Raw genomic sequence first — 26,405 nt, 5'->3', positions numbered from 1 at the left:
TGCTTTCCACGAAGTCCCAAGCGGCCCCTTGTAAGGTTGCGTCAGCATGGATGTCAAAATCCCTTAGGGCAACCAAACTATGTGTCTCCAGGAGCACATCCGTCACAACCTGAAGCAGCTCAATCAGGGAATCCTTTGTGCAGCAGGGAAGTCAGTACACCAAAAGGAATCCTGTACTGCCCCTATTGTCCAACTTCCAGAGCATGCACACAGAAAACTGGGCTTCCCTGATAGGACGCCTGGTGCAAGCTAATGACTTCCTAAAAATCACTGCACCCCTCCTCCCTGCCCATATGACCTGGGTTGCTGTGCGTAAGAGAAACCTGGTGGACAAGCAGCGGCAAGAACAGGCCTATCCACCTCGTCCGACCAAGTCTCTGTTACACATGCCAGGCCAATTCCCTCCATTCACGATTAAGTCATGGATGGCAGTGGTCTTGTGAATCATTGACCTGGCATTGCACAGCAGCACCTTCAGGTCCTGTGGGTCTCCCTTGTTGATTCTAGCATCCTTCCCCCATCAGGACCAGACTTGGAGGCAGGGACAGTCTTCAAACGACGGCTAAACCTGCCTCCTCGGTAATAACACGATCTGGTCCTAGCGTAACTCCTCTTCCTGTCCATGATCACTGAGATCAGGTGTCCCAATGCATAACACGCCCCCCCCCCCCATAGAACCTGCCCCAGCCATCCTATTGGCTAGGGCCCACTTCTGGGGCAGCCCTGAACCTATCCCTTAAAAAAACGTTTTCTTCTGGCAACAACAGAACTAAAGAACCCACGAAAACCACGAAACGCAATTTACAGTTACAGACAGATTAAAATAATCTCCACCCCCATTAAAAGCATTGAAAACAACCCCAAGCTAAGTAAAATAAAACAAGATAATTGTAATGGTTCTAGGGGTTGCTCGTGCGTAAGTTGCCGCCACTCCTGGCTAGGTTACCTGGTTGAACCCTTTCTGTCTGGACAGCCCTTCACTTCATGGCTGTTTCAGTCGTTGGCAGAATCCGTCAGTGGGCGTTTCTTGAACCTCTTCCAGCAAAGAAGTTCTTTGACGCCAAGTCTCCTCCTACTCTCCCTGTGCAGAAGTCTTCTGCGCAGGGAGGGCGTGGGCAGCGGAGTACCCGTGCTGTCCCCACTGGTCTCCGGGGAAGAGTCCTGGAGCCTTCTCTCCGATTCCCCCATCTGCCCCCCTTCACCCCTGGTGTTACGCTGATTTCCTTCCCCAGCAGATGGGCTGCCTCTCTCCCTGCTTGGACCCTCTCCAGCATCGCTCTGGAGCCTTGCCTCCACCTCTGGCTCCGATGGCAGTTCCCTGACAATAATATTTGAAACCTAACAGATTAAAAGGTGCTTAAAAACGTTTATAAAACACATTAGACACTTGGAGCAGTGAAAATATATCAGAGCCACCCCACCCCACCCCAGCTAGCAATGTCCCAAGAGTTTGGTCCAGCGAGTAAGGTCCCGCTCCCTAGGCCAGCTGGTGACAGCCTTGCAAAGAAGCAGGGCTTTCAAGAAAGTCCTTGCAGGGAAGCAAGCCCCACAGTCCTCGCCACAGACACGTAGTGCGCAAGCAAAAAAGGCATGAAGGTTATTTCAGTCAGAGCAAGATGAAGAAAGTGAAGATAAACCAAATGAGGCCTAAGGTTCAAGAGCACCTTATAATGAGTCATCTGCATAAGATGTTTTTATACTCCACCCTTTAGCCAAAACGGCCCTTGGAGCAGCTTTTCAAAAACCAGTATCCGTAAGGTCTGGCCATAACTGACCCCTCTGCTGCTGTCGCCTCAAAACATTGGTGACTTGCTAAGTGCACAGTTGCTCCTTCCGATTCAGTTGATCTGAATCTGATGTTTGCTTCTTCAGAACGAAGAAATGGCTCGCCAGCTGGTGGAGCTGGGCTTCCGAGGAAGCGGCGAAGTGCTGAAGAGGGAAGATTTCATAGCTAGGAAATTGGCTGCCGAGGCTTCGAGGCTCTCAGAAAGGCAGCAGCAAAAGTAAGTGTGCGTTCGTGTGTAAAATGAACCGTATCTCAAGTTCAGGAAAATGGAAGTAAGAGAAGATTCAGCGTAAGTTTTAAAGCACAACCTCAGACCCTCCAAGTGTCCCCATCTTCCAGGGACAGTCCCAAATTTACAGAAGCCATCCCGGTTTCTGATTTGATCCCAGAATATCCTGCTTTCCCTTAGGACGCCCCTATTTTCATCGGAGAAACATGGGAGGAGGGTATGGAGTTATGCGACGCTCTGAGCCAAGGAGATAAGTAGCTATGCAACCTTTAGAAGACATCTGAAGGGAAGCTTTTAAATGTTTTATTTTGTTTTTATATATGTTGGTAGCTGCCCAGAGTGGCTGGGCCAACCCAGTCAAATGGACAAGGTAGGAGTAAAATAATAATAATTATAATAATAATTGTGTTATGTGTTAAGATTAACTGCAGTTCTCACTCAGGGCCACCAGTATGCAGATGAAGGATTGAGAACTGTCACTCACTGATAGGTTAGTTAATTGGAAGTTGTTACTGTTACAAGTTACTTAGTATTATATAAAGCAGCCAGCTAGACTGCAGTGTCTCAGACTCTAGGAGCAGTTCTAACTGCTGTCATAAAGAGCTGTGAATCTAACAGAGCTGTGTCCTTTGTCCATCTTCCCGACTATTTAACAAATCGAATAGGACCTCACTATTTTCATCGGATAAATGCTGGAGGGCTGTATAAAGCCAGTATGAAAATACGTTGGAAGTGGCATCTAGGCCTTGGGTAAGATGTTGAATAAAGCCAAATCCATAACCACCCACACTAGCTGCTTAGGCCAGTGATTCCAAACTGTGTTGCAACAAAACCATTTATTTCCATTTCTTAAGACACACCAACAGTTAAAGGTTTCTGTGAGCCCAAAGGTCCCACTGGAGGAAGCTGCCCACTGTAGCTCTCCATGATTCATTGCTCTGTGTGCAGGTTCAGTCCCCGGCATCCCCAGGTAGGCCTGGGAGAGACTCCTTGCCTGAACTGTTATGTACTGAAGTTCTTACCTTGGGCCAGCAGGGGGATACTGTAGATAGTTTTCACTCAGGCCCACATATGCAAATAAGGGATTGAAAGTGACATTCAGTGATTGGATAGTTATAGAAAATGGGTTACTGTTGCGTTCCAGTGGAGCTCTATATAAGCTGGCTGGCTGAACCCTTCAGTTCAGTTCTGTTCTGGCCTGTGAATAAACAAGAGCTGTTTGAAGAATCGCTGTGTTGTCTGATATGTTCACCCACAACTTAACATGAACCCCTGGAGAGCCACTGCCAGTTAGTGTAGGCAATATTGAGATAGAGGGATGCATTGTCTCACTTGGTCCATGGCGGCTTCTTATGTTCCTGCAAGTCAGAGGTGGAAAACTCTGCTGAACTTTTCCATTTGGTGCAATTGCCCCTTCAGTCATTCTCTGTTCACCTTAGCCACCTGAAGGCGGCCCTGTTTAGGGATGTTTTTAATGTCTGACGCTGTATTGTTTTTAATATTCGGTTGGAAACCGCCCAGAGTGGCTGGGGAAGGGAAAATAAGGTTAAAAATATGTTAAGATATTTATAGTATGACAGAAAATAGAGAAATATGGAAAGGATTTGCTGAAACAATTAATAGAAGTGGAATACAAAAAGGGAGGTGAGAGGAGGTTGATGAAACAAGGGAATGAAAATAGAGTATGGAAAAGGTGTGATGTATGTTTTTAAATTGTTTTTGTTTTGTTTAGTTTGGGGTTAGGGTTAGCGATAGGGTTTTGTTTAGTTTAATGTGTTTAGTTTAATGTGTTAAGGTTGTGTTGTGTATTGTTTATACTTTGTATTGTATTGTATTTTTTTGTTTCTTTTGTTTTTCTCTTTTGTTTTTTCTTTCTTCTTTTCCTTTTTTGTAAATTCTAAAAGTAATTGTCAGGGGTTCAGAAGGAGAGACACAGGAGGGGGAGCAAATGGAGAGTGAGGAGGAGGAGTACGAGGGGGGCGCAGGCAGTGACAGTGGCCAGAGTTATTCCACAAGCCTCTCTAGCGAATCGGAGGACTCACAGAAGGGAGCGCCGGTGGCCAGAGCAAGGGAGATTCCAAGGGAGAAACCTCAAGAGGGAGGGGCCAGCGGGGAGTCTCTGAACAGCAGCTGGAGATCAGGGCCAGCGTCTCCACCAGAGCGCAGTGGGGAGGGGGAGTCCCAGGAGTCGGGACCAGTGTCCTCACCACCAGAGGGAGGAGAGGAGTCAGGTTTGGCAACACCCACATCAGGAAGCGGGGAAACGGTCAGAAGGAAAGTCACCGGCTGGGCGCGCGCGCCAAGTTCAAATGTACAGGAGCGCGGCACAGCGGGGAGCCCGGGAAGGGAGCCAGGTCCTAAAGCCCGCCGGAGGGAGGGGCAAGACTCAGGAGGCTCCGCGTCAGAGGAGTCCAGGAAGGAGGGAACCCCAGAGGGCAGAAGGACCCAACGCAGGAAAGAGCAGCGCAAGAGGTGGAGCCAGGCTAGAATCTTAAACTGGTGTGGGTGGAGCAGTGAGTCAGAGGGGACTTAGCCGGTCTAGCGTTAAGACGTGGGCCTGCGCGCCCAGAGCTTGGAAATGGAAACTAAACTTCAATAAAGACTTTTGTATATAATATCCACTGGGCGTTGGTCCTCTGTGAGCTGGGACCTAGCGGCAGTCCTGACAGTAATAAATATCATTTGGGGGAAAAAACAGAGTGGCTGGGGAAACCCAGCCAGATGGGTGGGGTATAAATAATAATAATAATAATAATAATAATAATAATTATTATTATTATTATTATTATTATTATTATTATTATTATTTATTATTATTATTATTATACTGGGCTTGTACTACACCCACCACATGCACTTGAAACACACTCCCAAAGAATTATGGGACACGGGTGGCACTGTGGGTTAAACCACAGAGCCTAGGACTTGCCGATCAGAAGGTCGGCGGTTTGAATCCCCGCGATGGGGTGAGCTCCCGTTGCTCGGTCCCTGCTCCTGCCAACCTAGCAGTTCAAAAGCACGTCAAAGTGCAAGTAGATAAATAGGTACCGCTTTGGCGGGAAGGTAAACGGCGTTTTCGTGCGCTGCTCTGGTTCGCCAGAAGCGGCTTAGTCATGCTGGCCACATGACCCGGAAGCTGTATGCCGGCTCCCTCGGCCAGTAAAGCAAGATGATCGCCGCAACCCCAGAGTCGGCCACGACTGGACCTAATGGTCAGGGGTCCCTTTACCATTACCTTTTTAGTTTACCCCCACAGAGTATTAGTTCTCAACACCTTTAGCAAAGTACATTTCGCAGGATTCTTTGGGGGAAAGTCATGCTTGAAATGTATGCATTGGGTGCAGCCACAGCTACTACCAATGATTTTGAGCACTTGATGCCCTTTTCCAGCTAACTGCCCAGCCAGTTCCTCAGCCCTGTGGTGGAGGTTTTAGGGTTTTTCTCTCTTCCAGTTTTTCTCTTTTTTTTTTTGCAAGACTCTTAGTTTGCTTGGACAGCTGTCAAGCATATGCTGTCACGTTAGCTGTCAAACTGAAGCATGTGCCAGAGCAAAACATTTTCACTTCTTTCGGTCCATATCTTTGCATAATTGGTAATTGACCTCTGCCTTTTGCATACTTTGGGAGAACACAGAAATAAACGCTTGAAACCATGACCGCTAAAGCATTGCTCTTAAATTTGAGCTAACAATTTAAGGAGCATTCTTTTAGGTATTAGAATTGGGTTGTGTATTTTTTTCCCTAAAGGAATTTGTGTCGTTTGGGCAATTCCCGGGCTTTGGCTGCTGAGTCTGGTTTCCATGCCTCCTTATTCTGGATTCACAATTTGCCTCCCAAAATGTGTTAATATACCGCTTGTTCAGACAAGAGCAGTTGTGGAATTCAGATAAATGAACTGAATTAACATGATTTTTAAGTATTCTTATTTTTCTCCAATGTTGCTGTTCCTATTCATGCAATGTGCAGCTACTCTGAGTGACCTCTAATATACTTTCTTTCTTTCTATTTTTATTTATTTTTAACAACAATTTGAGCTCAGTTCTCAACCCTGCACATTCCTGGATTCTCTAATCTGAGATGAATGGGTTTGTGAAGTATAGATACACTTTACAAGATGGTTTGGTAACCCGTAAGCTCATACAGGCGGCGACAACACCCCCCCCCCCAGCAGGAAAGGAGATGAAATCTGCTTGGGGTAAGCAAGTCAGAGTCAAAACATTATGGGAATGTGGTCTTTCCTTATTTCTAATCAAACTGGGTACAAAGAATGAGGAGATAACCTTACACAGGGCCTACAGTCAGGAAAGCATATCACATATTGCGTATGGATTTCATATAAGGTAAAGGTAAAGGTACCCCTGCCCGTACGGGCCAGTCTTGCCAGACTCTGGGGTTGTGCGCCCATCTCACTCAAGAGGCCAGGGGCCAGCGCTGTCCGGAGACACTTCCGGGTCACGTGGCCAGCGTGACATAGCTGCTCTGGCAAGCCAGAGCCGCACACGGAAACGCCGTTTACCTTCCCGCTGGTAAGCGGTCCCTATTTATCTACTTGCACCCGGAGGTGCTTTCGAACTGCTAGGTTGGCAGGCGCTGGGACCGAGCAGCGGGAGCGCACCCCGCCGCAGGGATTCGAACCGCGACCTTTCGATCGGCAAGTCCTAGGCGCTGAGGCTTTAACCCACAGCGCCACCTGCGTCCCTATGGATTTCATATAGCTGAGCCAAAATAAGCTGACTAATCTTTAGTTGCAGGTCTCTGGTTTTATATATATATATATATATATATATATATATATATGCCAGAAATGTACCTTCTTTCTTTTTGTTGCACACATGGGAGGCAGTTCATAACTGCAGCCTCCCAGTTATCTAAACCTTGTAATATTATTTTGCTTTTATGGAAAGCAAAAATGACAAAGAAAAACTAACAATGAAGTTATTTGGGGATTTTATCACATCTTCATGTATTGTGCTAGCTAATGAAAACATTATTAAAACGGTTGTAGCTCTGAACCATCTGTACCAGCCCTTGCAGAAAGGGTTTTGCAGTGTTGTCTTAAAATGCATACCGTATTTTTCCGTGTATAAGACTATGTTATTTTCTTTTAAAATCATGCTAAAAAGTGGGGTCGTCTTATACACGGATAGTGCATAGGGTGGACGTTTGATTGGTTGCTGCATTGTTGGTGTTAATTGGCTGACGCTGCGGCAGGTGGGTGGGCGATTGACAGCTTCTGCCAGCGATGGGACGGATGGAAGGTGGATTTTGCGGCGCATGCAAGTGAGCACTTTTTGGCAACCCCCCCCAAAAAAGCTCAACAATCCTGGGTAATCCCCCCCCCAAGCCATCTCCCCCCATTTTCTTAAATTTGAGTCCCTCAAAATAGGGGGCGTCTTCTACATGGTGACGTCTTATACATGGAAAAGTACGGTAATTTTACCTACTTGAATTACTACAAAATGCAAAGGTGTGTTCTGACTAGTAGTGGCCTGTTTTAACCTGTTTTAATTGAGAATTAAAAAATTGTCCTTCCTTCCATGAGATGAGAGATAGTTTTCCTTTTCCAAGGGGGTGGTCTTGTTTATAGGATATTTTGGCTAAAAAAACCCTTCTCTCGAAGAGGCCACCAGGTTGTGCCTTGTTTGGTAGATCTCACGTTGCGCAGCGAACCAGTTCCTTTGCTGTAGCAACAGAAAACCAGAAGAAGAAGAAGAGTTTGGATTTGATATCCCGCTTTATCACTACCCGAAGGATTCTCAAAGCAGCTAACAATCTCCTTTCCCTTCCTCCCCCACAACAAACACTCTCTGAGTGAGTGGGGCTGAGAGACTTCAGAGAAGTGTGACTGGCCCAAGGTCACCCAGCAGCTGCATGTGGAGGAGCAGGGAATCGAACCCAGTTCACCAGATTACGAGTCCACTGCTCTTAACCACTACACCACACTGGCTCTACACTACACAGGGTTTGGGCTCTGCCCTTCCAGTTGGTTTACGTGGTCCTGCTTGGAGGCTGATGGCCCCAATGCTTCAGGGGTTCAAGGAAGGCCCCAAGGAACAGATCAGCAGAACAAAAAGCAAATGGTTGGAAAAACATCTGGGCCTTGGTGTGGATAAATGCAAAGGGCAGAACATTTTTGTGTGTTAATCAGAATTTTTTTTCTGGTGGGATAAAAGAGAGAGGAAAACACACAAGATCGGTTGCTGGTTCTTCCTGTCACAGGACTTGTGAATCAGCTGCTTATGTCAACATTCTTGCATCTTTCTACATGCCTGGAGAACACCTGGATATTTGGGTTGCCGTTTTCAGAAACCGTGGATCTCTGTGCAGTTGCCAAGCTGCTTTGCGTAGGAAGGTTTCGTTCTGAAGGCAAAGATGTGGACAAACTTTTCTAATTCAACTGATGATTGATCCTGTGCCAGTGTGTTGCCCAGGAGAAGATTATTCCCGAGCTCCTTGTGTAAGTGGCTGGAGAACAGAGTCACTGAGCTCCTTCTTCCTTTCCCCTCTGGCTCAGTAGGCCTACATACATCTGTCTGCACATGCCAATTCAGCCTCAAGATGTTGTCTGCCTCTTTCCTCGTCCCACTGTTTCAGCACAATTCCCTAACCCCAAAGTCACCACTGCATATCTGGAATGGGGGGGTGGGGAGACCTCCATATTTGCAACTATTGATTCCAAGGGGTCTGGAGTCCTCACCTGTCTCACCTTTTAGAAAACAAGTTCAAGCAATTGTTAATTAGACCTATTCGCCAGGAACCAAGGTGGATAAAAATCAATGATTATTTTTTTTTTTAACCAAAACAGATTCTTTTATTTAAATCAGATTTTTTTTTATTTGAATTGGATTTTTTTAAAAAAATTAAATTGGATTTTTAAAATAAAATGCTTTGGGAGGAAAAATCTTTCTAAAGATAGTTTTCTATTTAAGTTAAATTATAGTCCAAAGGCTATTCATCAGGAAATAAGGATTTGTTTTAAGTTTTTCATGTGTGCTAAAATTCAGTCTAAGTTTTTTTTAAAAAACACACCGTTTAATCACAGTTAACATACATGGATGCATAATGCTATAATGTTGTTGTCTTAGTTAAATAAATTGTTTAAATTGTTATTAAGGATATGATTATTTTTCTCTTTCCAATAAAGTGCAGCAGAAAAGTTGTCCAAATATAAACAGTTAACTTACTAGACCTCACAATAATTTCATAATTATCTGTCTATGTATTTCTAATAGTATAACCATATCAGTATTTTTTGATACAACTGTAAAAACTGCTCTGAAAATTTATTATTCCAAAATTGAGACCTTCATCTGGTTGTAAATATTAAGATTATACCAGCAAGAATGAGTCTTTCTGTAAAAAATAAATAAATGATTTAAATCAAGCCATACTGACTAGTGATTTAAATCGATTTGATTTAAATAAAATCCACCCTGCCAAGAACATTCAACCTGGCTTTAGTGAACACCCATCAGCTTTCTGGAGTTGTGACGCCAGCTATTTTGGATCAGCAGTACCTCCTGTCGTAATTGCAAACCCAAAGCTTCAAGGCCACTTCACATATTACACCATGGCAAACATGCGTGTTCCAAGGTGCTATGACCAATCTGTGCTTCCAGGCATGTGAACCTCTATCATATACAAGGTTAAAACTATGTTTAAATGCTAAGCTTGTAAGAGTGCATATAAAATGCTTTCGTATGTATGTGGTGTAAACCACAGAGCCTAGGGCTTGCCGATCAGAAGGTCGGCGGTTCGAATCCCCGCGACGGGGTGAGCTCCCGTTGTCGGTCCCTGCTCCTTCCAACCTAGCAGTTCGAAAGCACGTCAAAGTGCAAGTAGATAGGGGTTGATATTAATAGACAAGATTGTATTTATATGCAACAACGGCAGCAAGAATATTATTGGCACAAAAATGGAAACAGGAAGAATGACCGATGAAAGAAGAGTGGCAAATGAAATTAATGGACTATGCAGAATTAGATAAACTGACAGGCAGGATCTGAAACCTGCAAGACCAGTGATTCTTAGAGGACTGGAGTAAATATTTGAAATATCTGGAAAGCAATTGTAATAAACAGGTTACGTTAGTAGGACTGCAAGAAGTTTTGTAAGGAAGATTATGCGAAATATTGCAAGGAAGATTATGAAGAGAATATTAGTTGTTGTTGTTGTTTAGTTGTGTCCGACTCTTCATGACCCCATGGACCTGAAGCGTATGTAACCTGAAGCGTATGTAACCTGAAGCGTATGTAACCTGAGGTACCACTGTATATGAAATAAATAATTAATACATTCCACACATATAGTCTGTTGATGAAGTATGCCAGTTCAAGTTGATCCATATAAACATGTTAAGACCAACTCTGTGATCCCAGTCCCAAGATTCTAAAGTAGGAGGCAAAGTTATAGCATACAGAACTTACCTCCGGCACTGGAAAGACAATTTAGATTTATCCGCCATGCAAGATAATTCTGTTGCCTAGCCCTTGCCAGGCTTCTATAGCGTTGCAAATAAGTCTGCACAAATTGCTGCCCACAGAAAGTTTCCTAGTTTGCCAGTTCGTACAAAAGTATGCTAGTTGTTTGTGATATATTGATGTCCTGAAAAGAGGGGGCAAATATCTCCTTCCTAATTTGCAATTGTTTTCCTTCTGCCTGATCAGCCGGAGGCAGTTCTGACTCCCTGGAAGCAACAAGGCAAGGGCCATATTCAAATCTGCCTTATAGCACCAACAAAGCAAGCAAAGCGTAGTACAGTTGTACCTTGGAAGTCGAACAGAATCTGTTCTGGAAGTCCTTTCGACTTCCAAAACATACGGAAACCAAAGCGCGGCTTCTGATTGGCCGCAGGAAGCTCCTGCAGCCAATCGGAAGCCGCAGAAGCCCCGTTGGACGTTCGGCTTCCAAAAATTGTTCACAAACCGGAACAGTCACTTCTAGTTTTGCAGCGTTCGGGAGCCAAAATGTTCGAGAACTAAGCTGTTCGAAAACCAAGGTACCACTGTATGGGACTTTGGAAGGGAAGGTCAGAGTTCAAATTTCTATTCAGCCATAAAGCTCACTGGACATGGACCAGTCATGCATTCTTTCAACAGCCCTGCCAGATAGGTTAGGCTATGAGGATAAAAACCTGCATCTATGTATGCCACCCTCGTGAACCCTTTAGAACAGTGTTTCCCCGACTTGGGTCTCCTGTTTTCGGACTACAAGTTCTATCATCCCTGACCACTGGTCTTGCTAGCTAGGGATGATGAGAATTGTAGAACAAAGACAGCTGGAGACCCAAGTTTGGGAAATACTGCTTTAGAAGAAAGATGAATACAAATGTGTTTATGACGAGGGCACTATCTTAGTGTCCTTAGCCCCAACACTGCATGCATTTTTCAGTCTTAGCACTCATGTAGCACAGAACACTTTCAGGTGGGCACTTAACTTAAAGACGCAAATGCAGTAAGAAAGGAACTGGATACGTCTTCACATTAGGTCAGAGTTATGTCTTTGAGTTTCATATTCCATATGAAAAGTATTTGAATATAGCCTCCAAAGAGGAAAATTGAAGGGAGGGGAAAGAGGATGTGTCTTTTCTAAACATCGCCTTTTGGTTTTGCGTTCATAAATTCACCCACCGAAATACAACGGAAAGAATTAAGCACTGAGGGTCCGAAGTTTCTTATTATTCTAAACGTTTCCATGTATTTGAGTGGCTGGGGCTACAGGAAATGCCAAGCGCCCTCCCCCCAGCAGTTGCGTACGCAGTAGAGCGATGAGATATCTCCAACATTATTAGCTTCATGTGAGGGAAACTTTGCCTCTTTCTGCATATGTGCGTCTTGAAGGCTTTCCCCTGGCAATCCAAAAGGGAGGATGAATTGCAGAAGACTCTATGCAGCATTAGAAGCAGAGTCTTTGAACACCCTCTGACTTTGAATCCCACTCGAATTTGAGCATCCCTGGCAGTGTATGTAACTTTGCATCATCTTTAGTTATAGCTCTGTGTATTTTGCATCCCAGCTGGGTGGCTAGGCACAGATGGAATCTAGCATTTGGCACAGGCATCGAAACCTCATGACCATGGCTCTTTGAGTTTTTTGGTTATTTTTCTTTTAATACCCTAAATTTCTAAGCCCCATTTGCTCTGGAGTTGGAAGCCAGTCATCAGCTGCTCAGGTGATGGCATGGAAGTTCCAACAGGTCCTGAGCAGCTTTCACCCTCAAACTCAGCATGTCTATCTGGTCGTGCAAATTGCCCCTTTGTTTGTATCAGAAAGGAGACATAATGCTGAGATTCACTGTGAGCTGTTTATTTTTATTTTTATTTTTTGTCAACGTGAGCTTTTGTAGGCAATAAAGCCCTACAAAAGTTTTGACATATGCCACTGAAAATGTCTTGGAACCTCTTTCTGAGCTCTTAGTACACACGTGAAGGTTTTTGCAAGTGGGCCGGTTTTAAACTAAAGGTATATGTTGATCAATGGACCTTCGCCGTTTATGGCCCAGTGATAACAGAAGTTGCCTTTTGGCATTGTATTCTTGCTTTTGAGGATGACGCATTGCATCTTAGTTGGTAAATACCATCTCACAAGTGGGACCTAAAACCAAATACAGTGCTACCTCGGGTTATAGACGCTTCAGGTTACAGACTCCGCTAACCCAGAAATAGTACCTTGGGTTAAGAACTTTGCTTCAGGATGAGAACAGAAATCGTGTGGCGGCGGCACAGCGGCAGCGGGAGGCCCCATTAGCTAAAGTGGTACCTCAGGTTAAGAACAGTTTCAGTTTAAGAACAGACCTCCAGAACGAATTAAGTTATTAACCCGAGGTACCACTGTACATTCTCGTCTCCTAATAGGAGCTCTCCTCTTTGAGCTCCATGCAAAGCTAGCCATGCCCTCCTTCAGCAGATTACGCCACCCATCTCCACCCCCATCGTTTAGCTCAGACACTAAGATCCAGCACTGAAGGCCTTCTGGCAGTTCCCTCACTGTGAGAAGTGAAGCTACAAGGAACCAGGCAGAGGGCCTTCTTGGTAGTGGCACCTGCCTTGTGGAACGCCCTCCCATCGGATGTCAAGGAGATGAGTAACCATATAACCTTTAGAAGACATCTGAAGGCAGCTTTGTACAGGGAAGCTTTAAAAAGTTCTATTACGTTTTTATATATGTTGGAAGCCTCCCAGAGTGGCAAGGGCAACCCAGTCAGATGGGTGGGGTATAATAATAATAATAATAATTCAATTCCAATTGACACTCAACCTTCTATGGCTACCAAGGGTGCTCAGTCTCGTTAGACCAGGCGTCAGTAAACTTTTTCAGCAGGGGGCTGGTCCACTGTTCCTCAGACCTTGTGGGGGGCTGGACTATATTTTGAAAAAAAAGAATAAAAGATGCAAGAGCACCCTCGAGCTCTGGTGACTGCTTACTTGTGTCTTGTGAGCGGCAGGGGGACAATGAGTGGTGCGCGAAAGGGCTCCGGAGAGGGGCTGGCTGCTTAAAATGGCGGCTGCTTGAGCACTGCTGCTGCTGGCACCAACAAAGCCCAGCCCCCTTCCTCCTCTAGGCAGGGCGGGGAGAAGCCAGGAGGAGGGAGGGAGGAGGCACCACTGCCGCCATGTAAGGGAGACGGAGGGGGAGGGAGAGGAAAAGAACACGTGCACTGGCGATCAACGCGGCAATTCCCAGACCATCCACAGGCTGCATCCAGCCCACGGGCCTTAATTTGTCGACCCATGCATTAGACCAGCCTTACTCAATCTGTGGGTCCCCAGATGTTGTTGAACTACAACTCCCATCACCCCTAGTTAACAAGACCAGAGCTCAGGGATGATGGGAGTTGTAGTCCAACAACATCTGGGGACCCGCAGGTAGAGAACCGCTGCATTAGACTGTTTATGCTCCTTTTAGGGGTTTTTTTTTGGGGGGGAGGGAGGTATTTCAGTAAACCTTGGTGCTCCCTTGATCATGCTGACAGCTCCCTCTTCCGTTGCCTCTGTTTGGCTTCTATGTGCTGTCACTTTTGTTTGCTGTTGGAGGGAGTGACAGTCCGTGGGATTTTCCTTTTTCCTCGGGGACATGTGGGCGAGTGTTTACACAGAGACATTGGGTATAACTATTTTGGAGAGATTTTCTGCTTGCGACGTTCGCAGAAGTGTTATCAAAGTCTTCCATGTCTTATTGCTTTTGGCCCTCTGTCAGGGAGGGGGAAGCAAAAGGTGAAATCTTAAATGGTTTGCTGTTTACCTTGAGTAGCTCAGGATGCTTTTCGGTTTGTAGCACAGAGAAGACAAGAAAGCCCTTCCTTTTAAATAGCATGTGGGGGCCAGGATTTTTTTTTTTTTGATGACTCCAAACGTTCTTGTCCTTAACATGTTTACTTTAATACAATATTAAGCAAGTTTTTTTTGAAAAGCTGCAGGTGTGTTTGGGTAGCTTTCCACTCTGTGCAAGTGAATTTGTTACATTAACAGAAATGTTTTTGCACCTGGAAATAGGCAGTGATAATCAACATGCTCAACCTTAAGAATAAATTGCTCCTGTTCTTCCTTGACCCCCTTCTGCTTTTAAAATTCTGAATGGTTTGGTGGAAATACCCTGGGAAGAAAGGAAATCTGTTTAGATAGGTATTGCAAAATATGTCTGTTTTGTAAAGAACCATTTGTGGGGTTGGGTTCTTTTGTTTGTGCTTTTGGTAACAGTTTTCAAGTGAGTTAAGCCAGAGTTCAAATAGGATGTTTGTAAAAGATTGGAATTCTTGTGACCTGTTCTGAACCTTTTGGGGTAAGGTAGGATAAAAAAAAGCAAAGACATCACCTTTCCAACAAATGTCCGTATAATTAAAGCCATGGTTTTCCCAGTAGTGATGCATGGAAGTGAGAACTGGACCATACAGAAGGCTGATCGCCAAAGAATTGATGCTTTTGAATTCTGGTGCTGGAGGAGACTCTTGAGAGTCCCATGGACTGCAAGAAGATCAAACCTATCCATTCTTAAGGAAATCAGCCCTGAGTGCTCACTGGAAGGACAGATCCTGAAGCTGAGGCTCCAGTACTTTAGCCACCTCATGAGAGGAGAAGACTTCCTGGAAAAGACCCTGATGTTGGGATAGATGGAGGGCAAAGGAGAAGGGGACGACAGAGGACAAGATGGTTGGATAGTGTTCTCGAAGCTACCAGCATGAGTTTGACCAAACTGCGGGAGGCAGTGGAAGACAGGAGTGCCTGGCGTGCCCTGGTCCATGGGGTCACGAAGAGTCGGAGACGACTAAACGACTAAACAACAAGAAGGATAAAAATCTAAATAATACTTGAATTTGACCAGTGACATTGAAGTATGAACTTCACCAAAATGGGAGTAGGAAAGCTCAGTGTAACATGCAGCCCTGCATTCCTTTTTTTGATAGAGTTACAAGCATGGTGGATCAGGGGAATGCTGTGAGGGTTTTGTAGCTGTTGATTGACCAAACTCAAAGAGTGTTCACCCATGGTTCCTGGTCATCCTGGCAAAAAGTGGATCTGTGCTGGGCCCATTGTTGTTCCAAGAGGTACAAATGTAAAGTTCTGCACTTAGGCAGAAAGAAGCAGCTGCACAAATGTAGGACGGGGGCCCTGGCTTGCCAGTAGCAGATGTGAAAAGACCAGAAATTTAACATGAGCTAACAGCGTGATGCAGCAGCCAAAAAAGTGAAAGCTATTCTAGGCTGCATCAACCAAAGTATAATGTCCAAAGCAAGGGAAGTAATAATACTACTCTGTGTTGCTGTGGTCAGGCCGCACCTGGAATATTGTTTAAGAAGGATGTTGACAGGCTGGAATGTGTGCAGAGGGTGGCAACCAAAATGATCAAGGGTCTGGAAACACAGATTTATGAGGAATGGTTGAAGGAACTGGGTATATTTAGCCTGGATAGGAGGAGACTGAGAGGAGTTCATATGTGTTACCTGCCCCTCTGCTGTCGCGATACTGGTGGCCCCAGACATGGCTCTGATGGATTGGTAACTAGTCTACAGTGCTGGAGTCCCTCTTTTCTCCTTTGGCTTTACTCTTTCCTATGTGAACTCTTTTCTCAAGAGCTACTAGTAGTAAATCACTTGGACAGATCTGAAGTGAAGCTGTCGCATTATTTAAAGCCTGTTTTTTCTGTTGTTTGTTTCTTCCTGCTGATTCTACAGCCAACTATTTTTTTAATGTTGGCTGGTTTATGCCATTGTGCTTGTGTATGTATATATGCATAATTCCTACATTTTTTTAAAGCTACAATGCTAAAGACAACCTCTTGTTGTATATACCTTTAGGTGTCATTGCATTAAACCTCCTGGAAGGGGAAGAAATTGTATCTAGTGGCACTAAAATATGTTCCTCTTCTTCTGGGCCTGGAGCTAAATTTCTCTCTCTCTCTTTCTCTCTCTCATGATGGAGCTAACTATTTCCTTGTTTTGGTCATTGGTTTTGGAGCAAAGGCTGCTTATTCTTTGCCACCAGACGTTTTGCTAAAGATAGCTGTTGCATATTTGAGAGAAGCCGCTGATCCTAAGTTAAAATGCAGAAATGCAGAAAAAAAGAACCAAACAAAAACGGACATTTGTATTTCAAAGCACCAGGTGAGGAACAACCGCCAACTCAATTTGTCTTGCCTCTTTCCATTTTTAGCAACTGCAAGCAAGAGATTTTGCTGATCTTCTTTTGGCTAGAGTTGTGTTGTTTGTGATTCTTGTTGTGGCTGCCTTTCACTTTGTATTTATGTAATGCTAGGGGCTGCTGCCCCTGCTCAGGCAGCTCTCCAACTCCCTTCCCCCATACCTGGACAACCCCTCCTCCCTTTACACCTGACCAAACCCCACTCCCTTTGCACCTCACCCATCACCTTGCCTACCCCAAACGTCCCTTCTCACTCCTCTCACAGCTCACCCCAAACCCTTTTAAACAGGCTTCCTCAAACTCGGCCCTCCAGATGTTTTTGGCCTACAGCTCCCATGATCCCTAGCTAGCAGGACCAGTGGTCAGGGATGATGGGAATTGTAGTCCCCAAACATCTGGAGGGCCTACAGCTCCCATGATCCCTAGCTAGCAGGACCAGTGGTCAGGGATGATGGGAATTGTAGTCCCAAAACATCTGGAGGGCCGAGTTTGAGGAAGCCTTCTTTCAAAGGATGGTGAAGGTACTTCAGATAACAGTTGGGCAAACTGCTTTCTAAAGCTTTTCGCCTCCTCCAGTGTGATGTAGTTGTTAAGAGTGGTAGTCACGTAATCTGGGGAACCGGGTTCGCGTCTCCGCTCCTCCACATGCAGCTGCTGGGTGACCTTGGGCCAGTCACACTTCTTTGAAGTCTCTCAGCCCCACTCACCTCACGGAGTGTTTGTTGTGAGGGAGGAAGGGAAAGGAGATTGTTAGCCGCTTTGAGACTCCTGAAGGGGAGTGAAAGGCGGGATATCAAATCCAAACTTCTCTTCTTCTTCTTCTCCATTCAACAGCTTTCCTAGGCTGCCTGCCACCTGTCCTATTGCTCTCTCGCCTACCTATTATCCATTCCCATGTGATTCTGGAGTTCACTGATTTGTATTATATTGACCCTCTGAACAAACCCTGTGATGTAGACCACTGCTGTCCCCATTTTAGGGGTTTGTGTGTGTCCAGGGCTTTTTTCCAGCTGGAATTTACTGGAACTCAGTTCCAGCACCTCTGAGGTGGATGCCATTGACATTATAAGAGAACAGAGGAGGTGCCGATGGTGAATTCTGGCACCTCTTTTCTAGAAAAATAGCACTGTCTGTGTCACATCTGGATCTGGGCTTTTTACGTAGACTAGAAAAGGTTTCCAGTCCTTCTTGAAAGATTCTAAATCTGCTTCTCATCTTGTTGCTGTCAGTTTTGCCATCTCAACATATTCCATGATTTTCATCAGCCATTCTTCCTTTGACAGTATTCTGTCCTCCTTCCACTTCTGTGCATACAGATTCCCTGGTAGAATCTGCTCCTAAGGAGGCATACATAGGATCGTGCTGTTAGTGGCTTGGTCGCACCCACTTACAAATGGCTTGGGAGGAAAAAGAACAAATTATTTTAAGTAGTGTAAGACTCTGGAGAGTCCCATTGACTGCAAGAAGACCAAACCTATCCATTCTGAAGGAAATCAGCCCTGAGTGCTCACTGTAAGGACAGATCCTGAAGCTGAGGCTCCAATACTTTGGCCACCTGATGAGAAGAGAAGACTCCCTGGAAAAGACCCTGATGTTGGGATAGATGGAGGGCAAAAGGAGAAGGGGACGACAGAGGACGAGATGGTTGGACAGTGTTCTTGAAGCTACCAGCATGAGTTTGACCAAACTGCGGGAGGCAGTGGAAGACAGGAGTGCCTGGCATGCTCTGGTCCAGGAGTTCATGAAGAGTCGGACACGACTAAATGACTAAACAACAACAATGTTCAATAGAGCAGCCCATCATTGAAAATTCAGTCCTTTATCTCTCTCTGTCTCTCTGTATTATTACCGCAGGTGCACGACAATAGCAAGATTGCTATTAATTGAAAGCAATTCTATTTATACACCTGCCCCCCCCAAAAGATTCCAAAGGTAGAGCGTATGCCAGAGGAGGGGAAGCACAAGAAAACAGCCCACACAGCATTGACACAGTTATAAATTTAATCTCCTCCTTAGGGGAAATAGATTGGAAGGGTATGAACAATTCTCCAAACCAGCTTAACTACTACTCCAGAGGTGCAGGTGTTCAAAAACCATTTCGAGGATGTTTACCCATCGATCCCTGCAGTTGCCAGAAAGGTTGCATCCAAAATTGTTTTGGAAGAAAGAAGCGAGCAAAAGTGCTCAGCTGTAGTTTTGCTGTCTTTTCTATTAGGGGAAAGGAAAGAGATGTTTTCTGCAGTGTGGCTGCCATTTGTGATTTCCCTCGTAGTTTTCAGTTGCACATTTCAACCATTTTGTCTCCAGTCTCGAGTCATGGCATGTTCCAGTGCCTCACATCGTGTTTTAAATATGAATTAAAGCTGTAAATTTTTCCATTCTGGCAAGGTGACAAACTTTTTCCAACCATTCCCAAGGAAGTAGGTGAAATGTCGCCATAATGTTGAAATTCCCATTCTGACGATTAAGCTGCTTATTCACCACTCCCCTCAGTACAGCCATGGCGTTCTTTCTAATGTTATACCCAGTTACTTGGTAAAAGTAAATGAATCCCAGCACTTTTGACAGGAAAAGACCCCTCCCCCACACTTCGTATCTAAGACTTAGTCTAGATTAGCCATTGCCAACCCTAACCCTTCCAGATGATTTGAACCACGTATAGCCCCCATCAGCGCTGGGCAACACAGCCATGCTAGCTGAGACTGATAAGAACTATAGTCCAAAAAACACCATTTATACATTATGAAGAAACCCTTTCTGGGACCCCACATTTAAATTCTTCCCTGGTCTCCTTGCTTGGCCCTAGTAGGACCAACTTGGCCAGTTAGCCCTGGTGATCATTTGATGTCTACTGACTGGGTCACCACCCACCAAATGACCCCTGAATTTTTGAATTTTATTGATGCTGCATTTTATGTTGTATTTTATGCTGTTTTTAAGTCACATTTTAATCAGTGTTTTATATTTGCTGTTAGCCGCCCTGAGCCTGGTTTTTAAACCGGGAATGGCGGGGTATAATAATAATAATAATAATAATAATAATAATAATAATAATAATAATAATAATTATTATTATTATTATTATTATTGATCTTGTTGAACCATTGCAGTGTTAGCAAGTAGTGAAATGGCATCTTGAGCTGAGATTAAAATAATGTTCAGCCCAGGATTCTATGATGGAGAGAAATGCCCATTCATCAGAATAATTCACCCTTGGCCACATGAACCACTTGGGTTAGAACTAGTCAAAGTCAGTGTTGTGGATGAGATATGCCATTATAGTCATACCTCTTGTTATGTTAGCTTCAGGTTATGTCTTTTCAGGTTGCGTCCCGCGACGACCCGGAAGTACCAGAAAGGGTTACTTCTGGGTTTCGCCACTCGTGCATGCACAGATGTGCAAAAGGGCGTCATGTGCAGAAGCGGCGAGTTGCAACCCGCACGTTTGCAGGTGCGGGTTGTGTTCTCTTCAGGTTGTGAACGGGGCTCCGGAACGGATCCCGTTTGCAACCAGAGGTACCACTGTATAGTTACTAGACATACCCTGTGCAATGGTGAGGGTCCTAGCTCTCTTTCCCACCAAGACCCGATTACCCCCTGGCAGAGGACCTCACTGATCCAGAGTGGATTAATTGGGTTGCCGTGCACCCTTATCTCCCCTGCATCACCCCAATAGGATTTGAAAAGAGGAATATAGCAGGGAAGCATTGTTCTGGTATTTATCCACATTTTCTAATGCAATTGTGAGATTACCACCCCGGTTTCTACCCACAGGTTGTATGCATGTAGCCAAGTGCAACAGTCTCTGCATGTTCACCTGTGGAACAGAGTAAGTTTATACAGGGGGCCCTGAGTTTGAAAACTTTGAAAGAAATGCACGTAAAGTTATTTGCAGGGAGTGTAGCCGCATTTTAAGGAATGCCACAATATAGCATCTACTTAAATGAGTTGAAGCCCAAAAAGGTTAAAGGACTTAAATATACTTAAATCAGGGTTGGTTATGACATGAACCTTACTTCATCAGTATTAGAAACTCAGATATATAAGCTAGGTGCCAAATTGTTCCTTAAACCAGGGTTACAGTTGTCAAAATGGAACGCCTAGTTTCCATTTGGGGACCAGATGGCTCGAAAGTCGTATTTTTCAATACGACTTTTTGGTTCCTGAAGTTCGTTCTGAGAAAATATAACAGACAGCATTCTACAGGATGTGTTGCTAGTGTGCTGTTGTTGTTGTTTAGTCGTTTAGTCATGTCCGACTCTTCGTGACCCCATGGACCAGAGCACGCCAGGCACTCCTGTCTTCCACTGCCTCCCGCATTTTGGTCAGACTCATGTTTATAGCTTCGATAACACTGTCCAACCATCTCGTCCTCTGTCGTCCGCTTCTCCTTGTGCCCTCTATCTTTCCCAACATCAGGGTCTTTTCCAGGGAGTCTTCTCTTCTCATGAGGTGGCCAAAGTACTGGAGCCTCAGCTTCAGGATCTGTCCTTCCAGTGAGCACTCAGGGCTAATTTCCTTAAGAATGGATGCGTTTGATGTTCTTGCAGTCCATGGGACTCTCAAGAGTCTCCTCCAGCACCATAATTCAAAAGCATCAATTATTTGGCGATCAGCCTTCTTTATGGTCCAGCTCTCACTTCCATACATCACTACTGGGAAAACCATGGCTTTAACTATACGGACCTTTGTTGGCAGGGTGATGTCTCTGCTTTTTAAGATGCTGGCTAGGTTTGCCATCGCCTTTCTCCCAAGGAGCAGGCGTCTTTTAATTTCGTGACTGCTGTCACTATCTGCTAGTGTGCTAGTGTATGAAAACAGGCAAGGTCCAAGGATCTCCAGGCATGCACCTCCAGATGGTGGAGATGTCTGTGTTGTTTTGCTACAACAGATTAACATGTGTATGCATATTTGCTCAGAAGTATCCAGTGGGGCAAGGAAATCAGCCCTGAGTGCTCACTGGAAGGACAGATCCTGAAGCTGAGGCTCCAATACTTTGGCCACCTCATGAAAGGGGAAGACTCTCTGGAAAAGACCCTGATGTTGGGAAAGATGGAGGGCACAAGGAGAAGGGGACGACAGAGGACGAGATGGTTGGACAGTGTTCTCAAGCTACCAGCATGAGTTTGACCAAACTGCAGGAGGCAGTAGAAGACAGGAGTGCCTGGCGTGCTCTGGTCCAGGGGGTCACGAAGAGTCGGACACGACTAAACAACTAAACAACAACAACATCCAGTGGGGAATTCACTCATGCTTACGGGTGCATAGAATTGCAATCACGGCTTATTGGAATGATGAGATCCAATATATACGAAAAACCTACCTTTCCCCTCGTTGTGTAACTGGGGCCTCGGATATATAAAAAGAAATGATTTCTGCCTAACCAGAGATCAAAACCATATTCTGTGCCCTAGATATATCAATAATCTGCTTTGAGCGATGTGATATGTGGTTTCTTTGGAAACCAAACAAATAAACCAGCAGTGCTCATCCTTTGTTAACCACCAGAGTGTACTTCAAATGATTTTTAACAGGTCTTTTTCTGAGTGTTTTCTTTTTTAAAAACAAAAGGATCAGCCAGCGTGGATTTTTTTCTTCTCACCTGAAGCAACTCTGTACCTGGAGTTCTTTACTTGGGGCTGTTTTCATAGCAACCTAGCGGGGAGGGGGTTTTAAATATACTTTGCCGCTCAATGTGGAACCCTTCCAAGATAGTTTTGCTACTCTTTTATGGGAGCTTTTTTGGCTTCCCTTGAAATTCCTCAAGCTGTATTGGCAGATTTTGCCTTAGGTGAAATTTAGGCAGCTACCCTAGCGAGCAGCAGCAAAGGTTTTGGCAGAGCCCATCATTACATACATCAGCAGGTCACTCCCAAGACACAAGGGCAAGGGCACTCCCCCCCATCTCCTCCCACCAGTGTGAAAAGCAGCAGAGGAAATGTCAGAATTCTCCCCTCCTGACATGTGTGCAAAAAGAAGCAAGTTGATGAAGCAGAGAATTCTGACCAAACCTCTGCCGCAGTGGATGGAATACAGTAAAGCATTCCATGGAGAGCCAGTGTGGTGTAGTGGTTAAGAGCGGTGGACTCGTAATCTGGTGAACCGGGTTCGCTTCCCCGCTCCTCCACATGCAGCTGCTGGGTTACCTTGGACTAGTCACACTTCTCTGAAGTCTCTCAGCCCCACTCACCTTACAAAGTGTTTGTTGTGGGGGAGGAAGGGAAAGGAGATTGTGAGCCGCTTTGAGACTCCCTTAGGTAGTGATAAAGCGGGATATCAAATCCAAACTCTTCTTCTTCTTTCCTTTGTCTTGCCATGCGTGAAAGAATTCAGCTGCAAGTGCATAGACCCATATGATCACCTGAGATCACATGCCGGCCATGCCGCGATCCTCACACCTCCACTGAGCAGAAACACAACACAGCAATACAGTTTCCCAGGTGGTAGCTGTTCTCTGGACTCCCCATCTATAGCATGTTTCAGTTGCTCGCTAGAAATAGGTTAACCACCCATTTGGGAATTTCCTGACTTTTGACCACTTGGTCATACTGCTTCTTATTTTTAATATATTTTGTATTTGATTGACTGGCGCTCTCTCTCTCTCTCTCTCTCTCTCTCTGTATGTTGGAGTCTTTCCCTCTTGGTTGTATCACAGCCTTTTATTCCTTCCTAAAATTCCTGCAGGATCAGGCCAGTGGCCCATTTAGTCCAGCATCCTGTTGTCACAATGGCCAACAGACTGGCCAAAGGGGGTGTCTACAAGCAGGACCTGCATCAGCAACTCATATTTAGACAAATATTGCCTCCAGTAGTGGAGGTGGACCATAGATATCATGTCTTGTAGCCACCGATGGCTTCTACGTATAGTAAGAAGTCTATAGGTTGACTAAATTAGTAATGTGCCACATTAGGAGACGTGGATGGATTAGGCAGTTATGCTGGGCACCTCCTGGAAATTTATGGACACTGGATGCAGTCCCCAAGCTACTCTAACTTACTAATTTTATATCAAAGAGCCTTCTGCCATTATGGGGTTGTTGTTTTTTGGTGTATCCCCAAAATAGTTTCATGCACAAATGTGCCGGATAGATGTTTGAAAATATAGGATTTGTGCAAATGTTTGAATGTGTGTTGCTTGCATAGATACATGCACCAGATGTCCAGGCTGTGGCTCATTGTCACAGATGTAAGCAATACCAAATATGGATGCTTTCATGAATGATGCCAACAATGTTTTTTTCCTCTGTAGGTATGTGTGCGCGGGTGGCGCTGTGGTCAAAACCACTGAGCCACTTGGGCTTGCTGATCAGAAGGTTGGCGGTTTGAATCCCCATGACGGGGTGAGCTCCCGTTGTGCGGTCCCAGCTCCTGTCCACCTAGCAGTTTGAAAGCATGTCAAAGTACAAGTAGATAAATAGGTACCACTCCAGTGGGAAGCTAACAGTGTTTCCGTGTGCTGCTCTGGTTCACCAGAAGCGGCTTAGACATGCAGGCCACATGACTCGGAAGCTGTCTGAAGACAAACGCCGGCTCCCTCGGCCTATAGAGCGAGATGAGCGCACAACCCCAGAGTCATCCATGACTGGACCTAATGGTCAGGGGGTACCTTTACCTTTATGTGTGAGTTAACTTGGCTAACGCAAGGCAGAATGTGGGAAATGGACATTGTCATTTCAGTTCTGTAGCACACATATTTGAGTTTGTGATTGTTTTGAAGGCTTATGCCTGGAGAGTAGACACTCTCACCCTGTGTTGCTTCTCCTGTTGTCTGTTGTTGAGCTTTACCTTTGATTGGTTTGTTTTTATAGTTTATTATCTTATTAATTATTTTATTTTTGTTTTGTTTTGTTTAAGCCACCTTAAGCTTTGTAGAGGCAAGACACTTTTTTTTTGTTTTTTAAAAAACACCACAACAATGTTAATTATAGCTTATCATAATTAATTTCTCCGCGGCAACGTCCACCAGTGTTCTTTTCCTAGTGCCTTGGCTGTTCGAAGTACTTCTTTTAGTAATGCTGGTTTGTGTAATGTGAGGACAGAGGCTGGAAATGCAAAAAAAAGAGAGAGCAAATTTTACCTTTCTGCATGCAAAGGATGTACATAACAAGGGAACCAATAGCACATGTGCTAAGGTTTACCAGCCATTAGTTTCTCAGTATAAAATTGGATTTCACATGAATGCAAGCTGGGCGCAGGGACCACACATAGCTAACCTAAAAGCAAGCACTATGGCTGATAGCCTGAGAACGGTCTCTCTGGTTCTAGAACCACAGATATTCCCCATAAAACACAGAAGGACAAAGTGGGAACATCCCTGAGTAAGAAGAAGAAGAGGAGGAGTTTGGATTTGATATCCCGCTTTATCACTACCCTAAGGAGTCTCAAAGTGGCTAACATTCTCCTTTCCCTTCCCTCCCCCACAACAAACACTCTGTGAGGTGAGTGGGGCTGAGAGACTTCAGAGAAGTGTGACTAGCCCAAGGTCACCCAGCAGCTGCATGTGGAGGAGCGGAGATGCGAACCTGGTTCCCCAGATTACAAGTCTACCACTCTTAACCACTACACCACACTGGCTCTCTCTCTCAAGAATGTATCTGGAGCAGTTTGGGTTCTCTAAAAGCTTTTGACTATTGATTATAACCTAGAGTCTATGGTTATGCAGTTCCTTGCCTTCACAAAAGTGCATTTTTATTGCCATGGTGCAAACCAGGACAACCGGTTACTCAGCAGTCAAGCACAGCGCTCCAGCTGCAACCTACCAATGCTTTGGCACACTTCCGTCCTTCCTGTAATTTCAAAAACCAAAGAAGTTATCAAGCACCCGGTAAACTGCAACACATGACTGGTTGACTGTGTCTGCCATAATTTTCTCTACAGAAGGAAAAGGACAAGTGGAACTGGGAAGTAGATTTTGTAAGCTATTCTTCAGGGAAACTCCCTTGGAAAATCCATGTGGATGAGGAACTGCCATTTTTTAACTTCTCTGTTTCCACTGAAACTCAGTCGATGCAACTGTCTGGGGCTACTGCCTTGTGGTTTATCAAGAGGTGCATGCTTTTGAATGACAACTTAAAACAAATAAGCTTAGCCAAGTTCATACTGTCCGGAAGCCTTACTGAGTAACAGTGTGTTTGTGAATGAAGCTGCTGTTAGGCAAAGTGGCTTTCCTTTCAGACTTTTACCTGGTTGTTCAAAAGGAGCAATGGGTAAAACTGAAGAGATTGCTACCTCAGGTATCTCTAGGATGCGAATTACGTCCATCTCATAGGGTAACAGTTGAAGCCAGTTTTGCCTGATAAAAACTGAATGCAAATGACAGCCATAGTTTAGCAAAGTGATGATCTGAATTTGGGAAGATAGGACTGGTGCTGCTTTGAGACCAGCACTTGTGGCCAAACTCCCATAATAATACATGCTTAACTCTTTTGACTATAAAGAAAATGATCGCATGCCTTGACAGGCAATACTACAGGCTCCCATTGTGCTCTCTTGGAAAGGAATTTGGTTATATAAAGAATGCCCTGCTATAGGGCTGGGTGATAACTGAGAGCCAGTGTGGTGTAGTGGTTAAGAGCGGTAGTCTCGTAATCCTGGGTAACCGGGTTCGCGTCTCCGCTCCTCCACATGCAGCTGCTGGGTGACCTTGGGCCAGTCACACTTCCTTGAAGTCTCTCAGCCCCACTCACCTCACAGAGTGTTTGTTGTGAGGGAGGAAGGGAAAGGAGAATATTAGCCGCTTTGAGACTCCTTAAAGGGAGT

At 44.9% G+C, this 26,405-nt stretch overlaps 1 protein-coding gene across 3 annotated transcripts in view; it reads left to right on the top strand.

Annotated features, from left to right (window-relative positions):
* Nucleotides 1-26,405, top strand: part of CFAP299 (cilia and flagella associated protein 299) — a 338,532-nt gene that overhangs the window by 12,770 nt on the left and 299,357 nt on the right. For all 3 annotated transcript variants that reach the window (XM_083756952.1, XM_083756950.1, XM_083756951.1), the window contains exon 2: nt 1,873-2,003. In XM_083756952.1, coding sequence (XP_083613078.1) covers nt 1,873-2,003 — 131 coding nt within the window. The remainder of the gene's footprint in view (nt 1-1,872; nt 2,004-26,405) is intronic.

Source organism: Podarcis gaigeae, assembly GCF_964106915.1.
Source record: "Podarcis gaigeae genome assembly, chromosome: 9".
In the NCBI taxonomy this organism is placed as follows: Eukaryota; Metazoa; Chordata; class Lepidosauria; order Squamata; family Lacertidae; genus Podarcis; species Podarcis gaigeae.
Note: the sequence above shows the minus strand (reverse complement) of the source record. Positions and strands in the feature narration are given on the sequence as shown.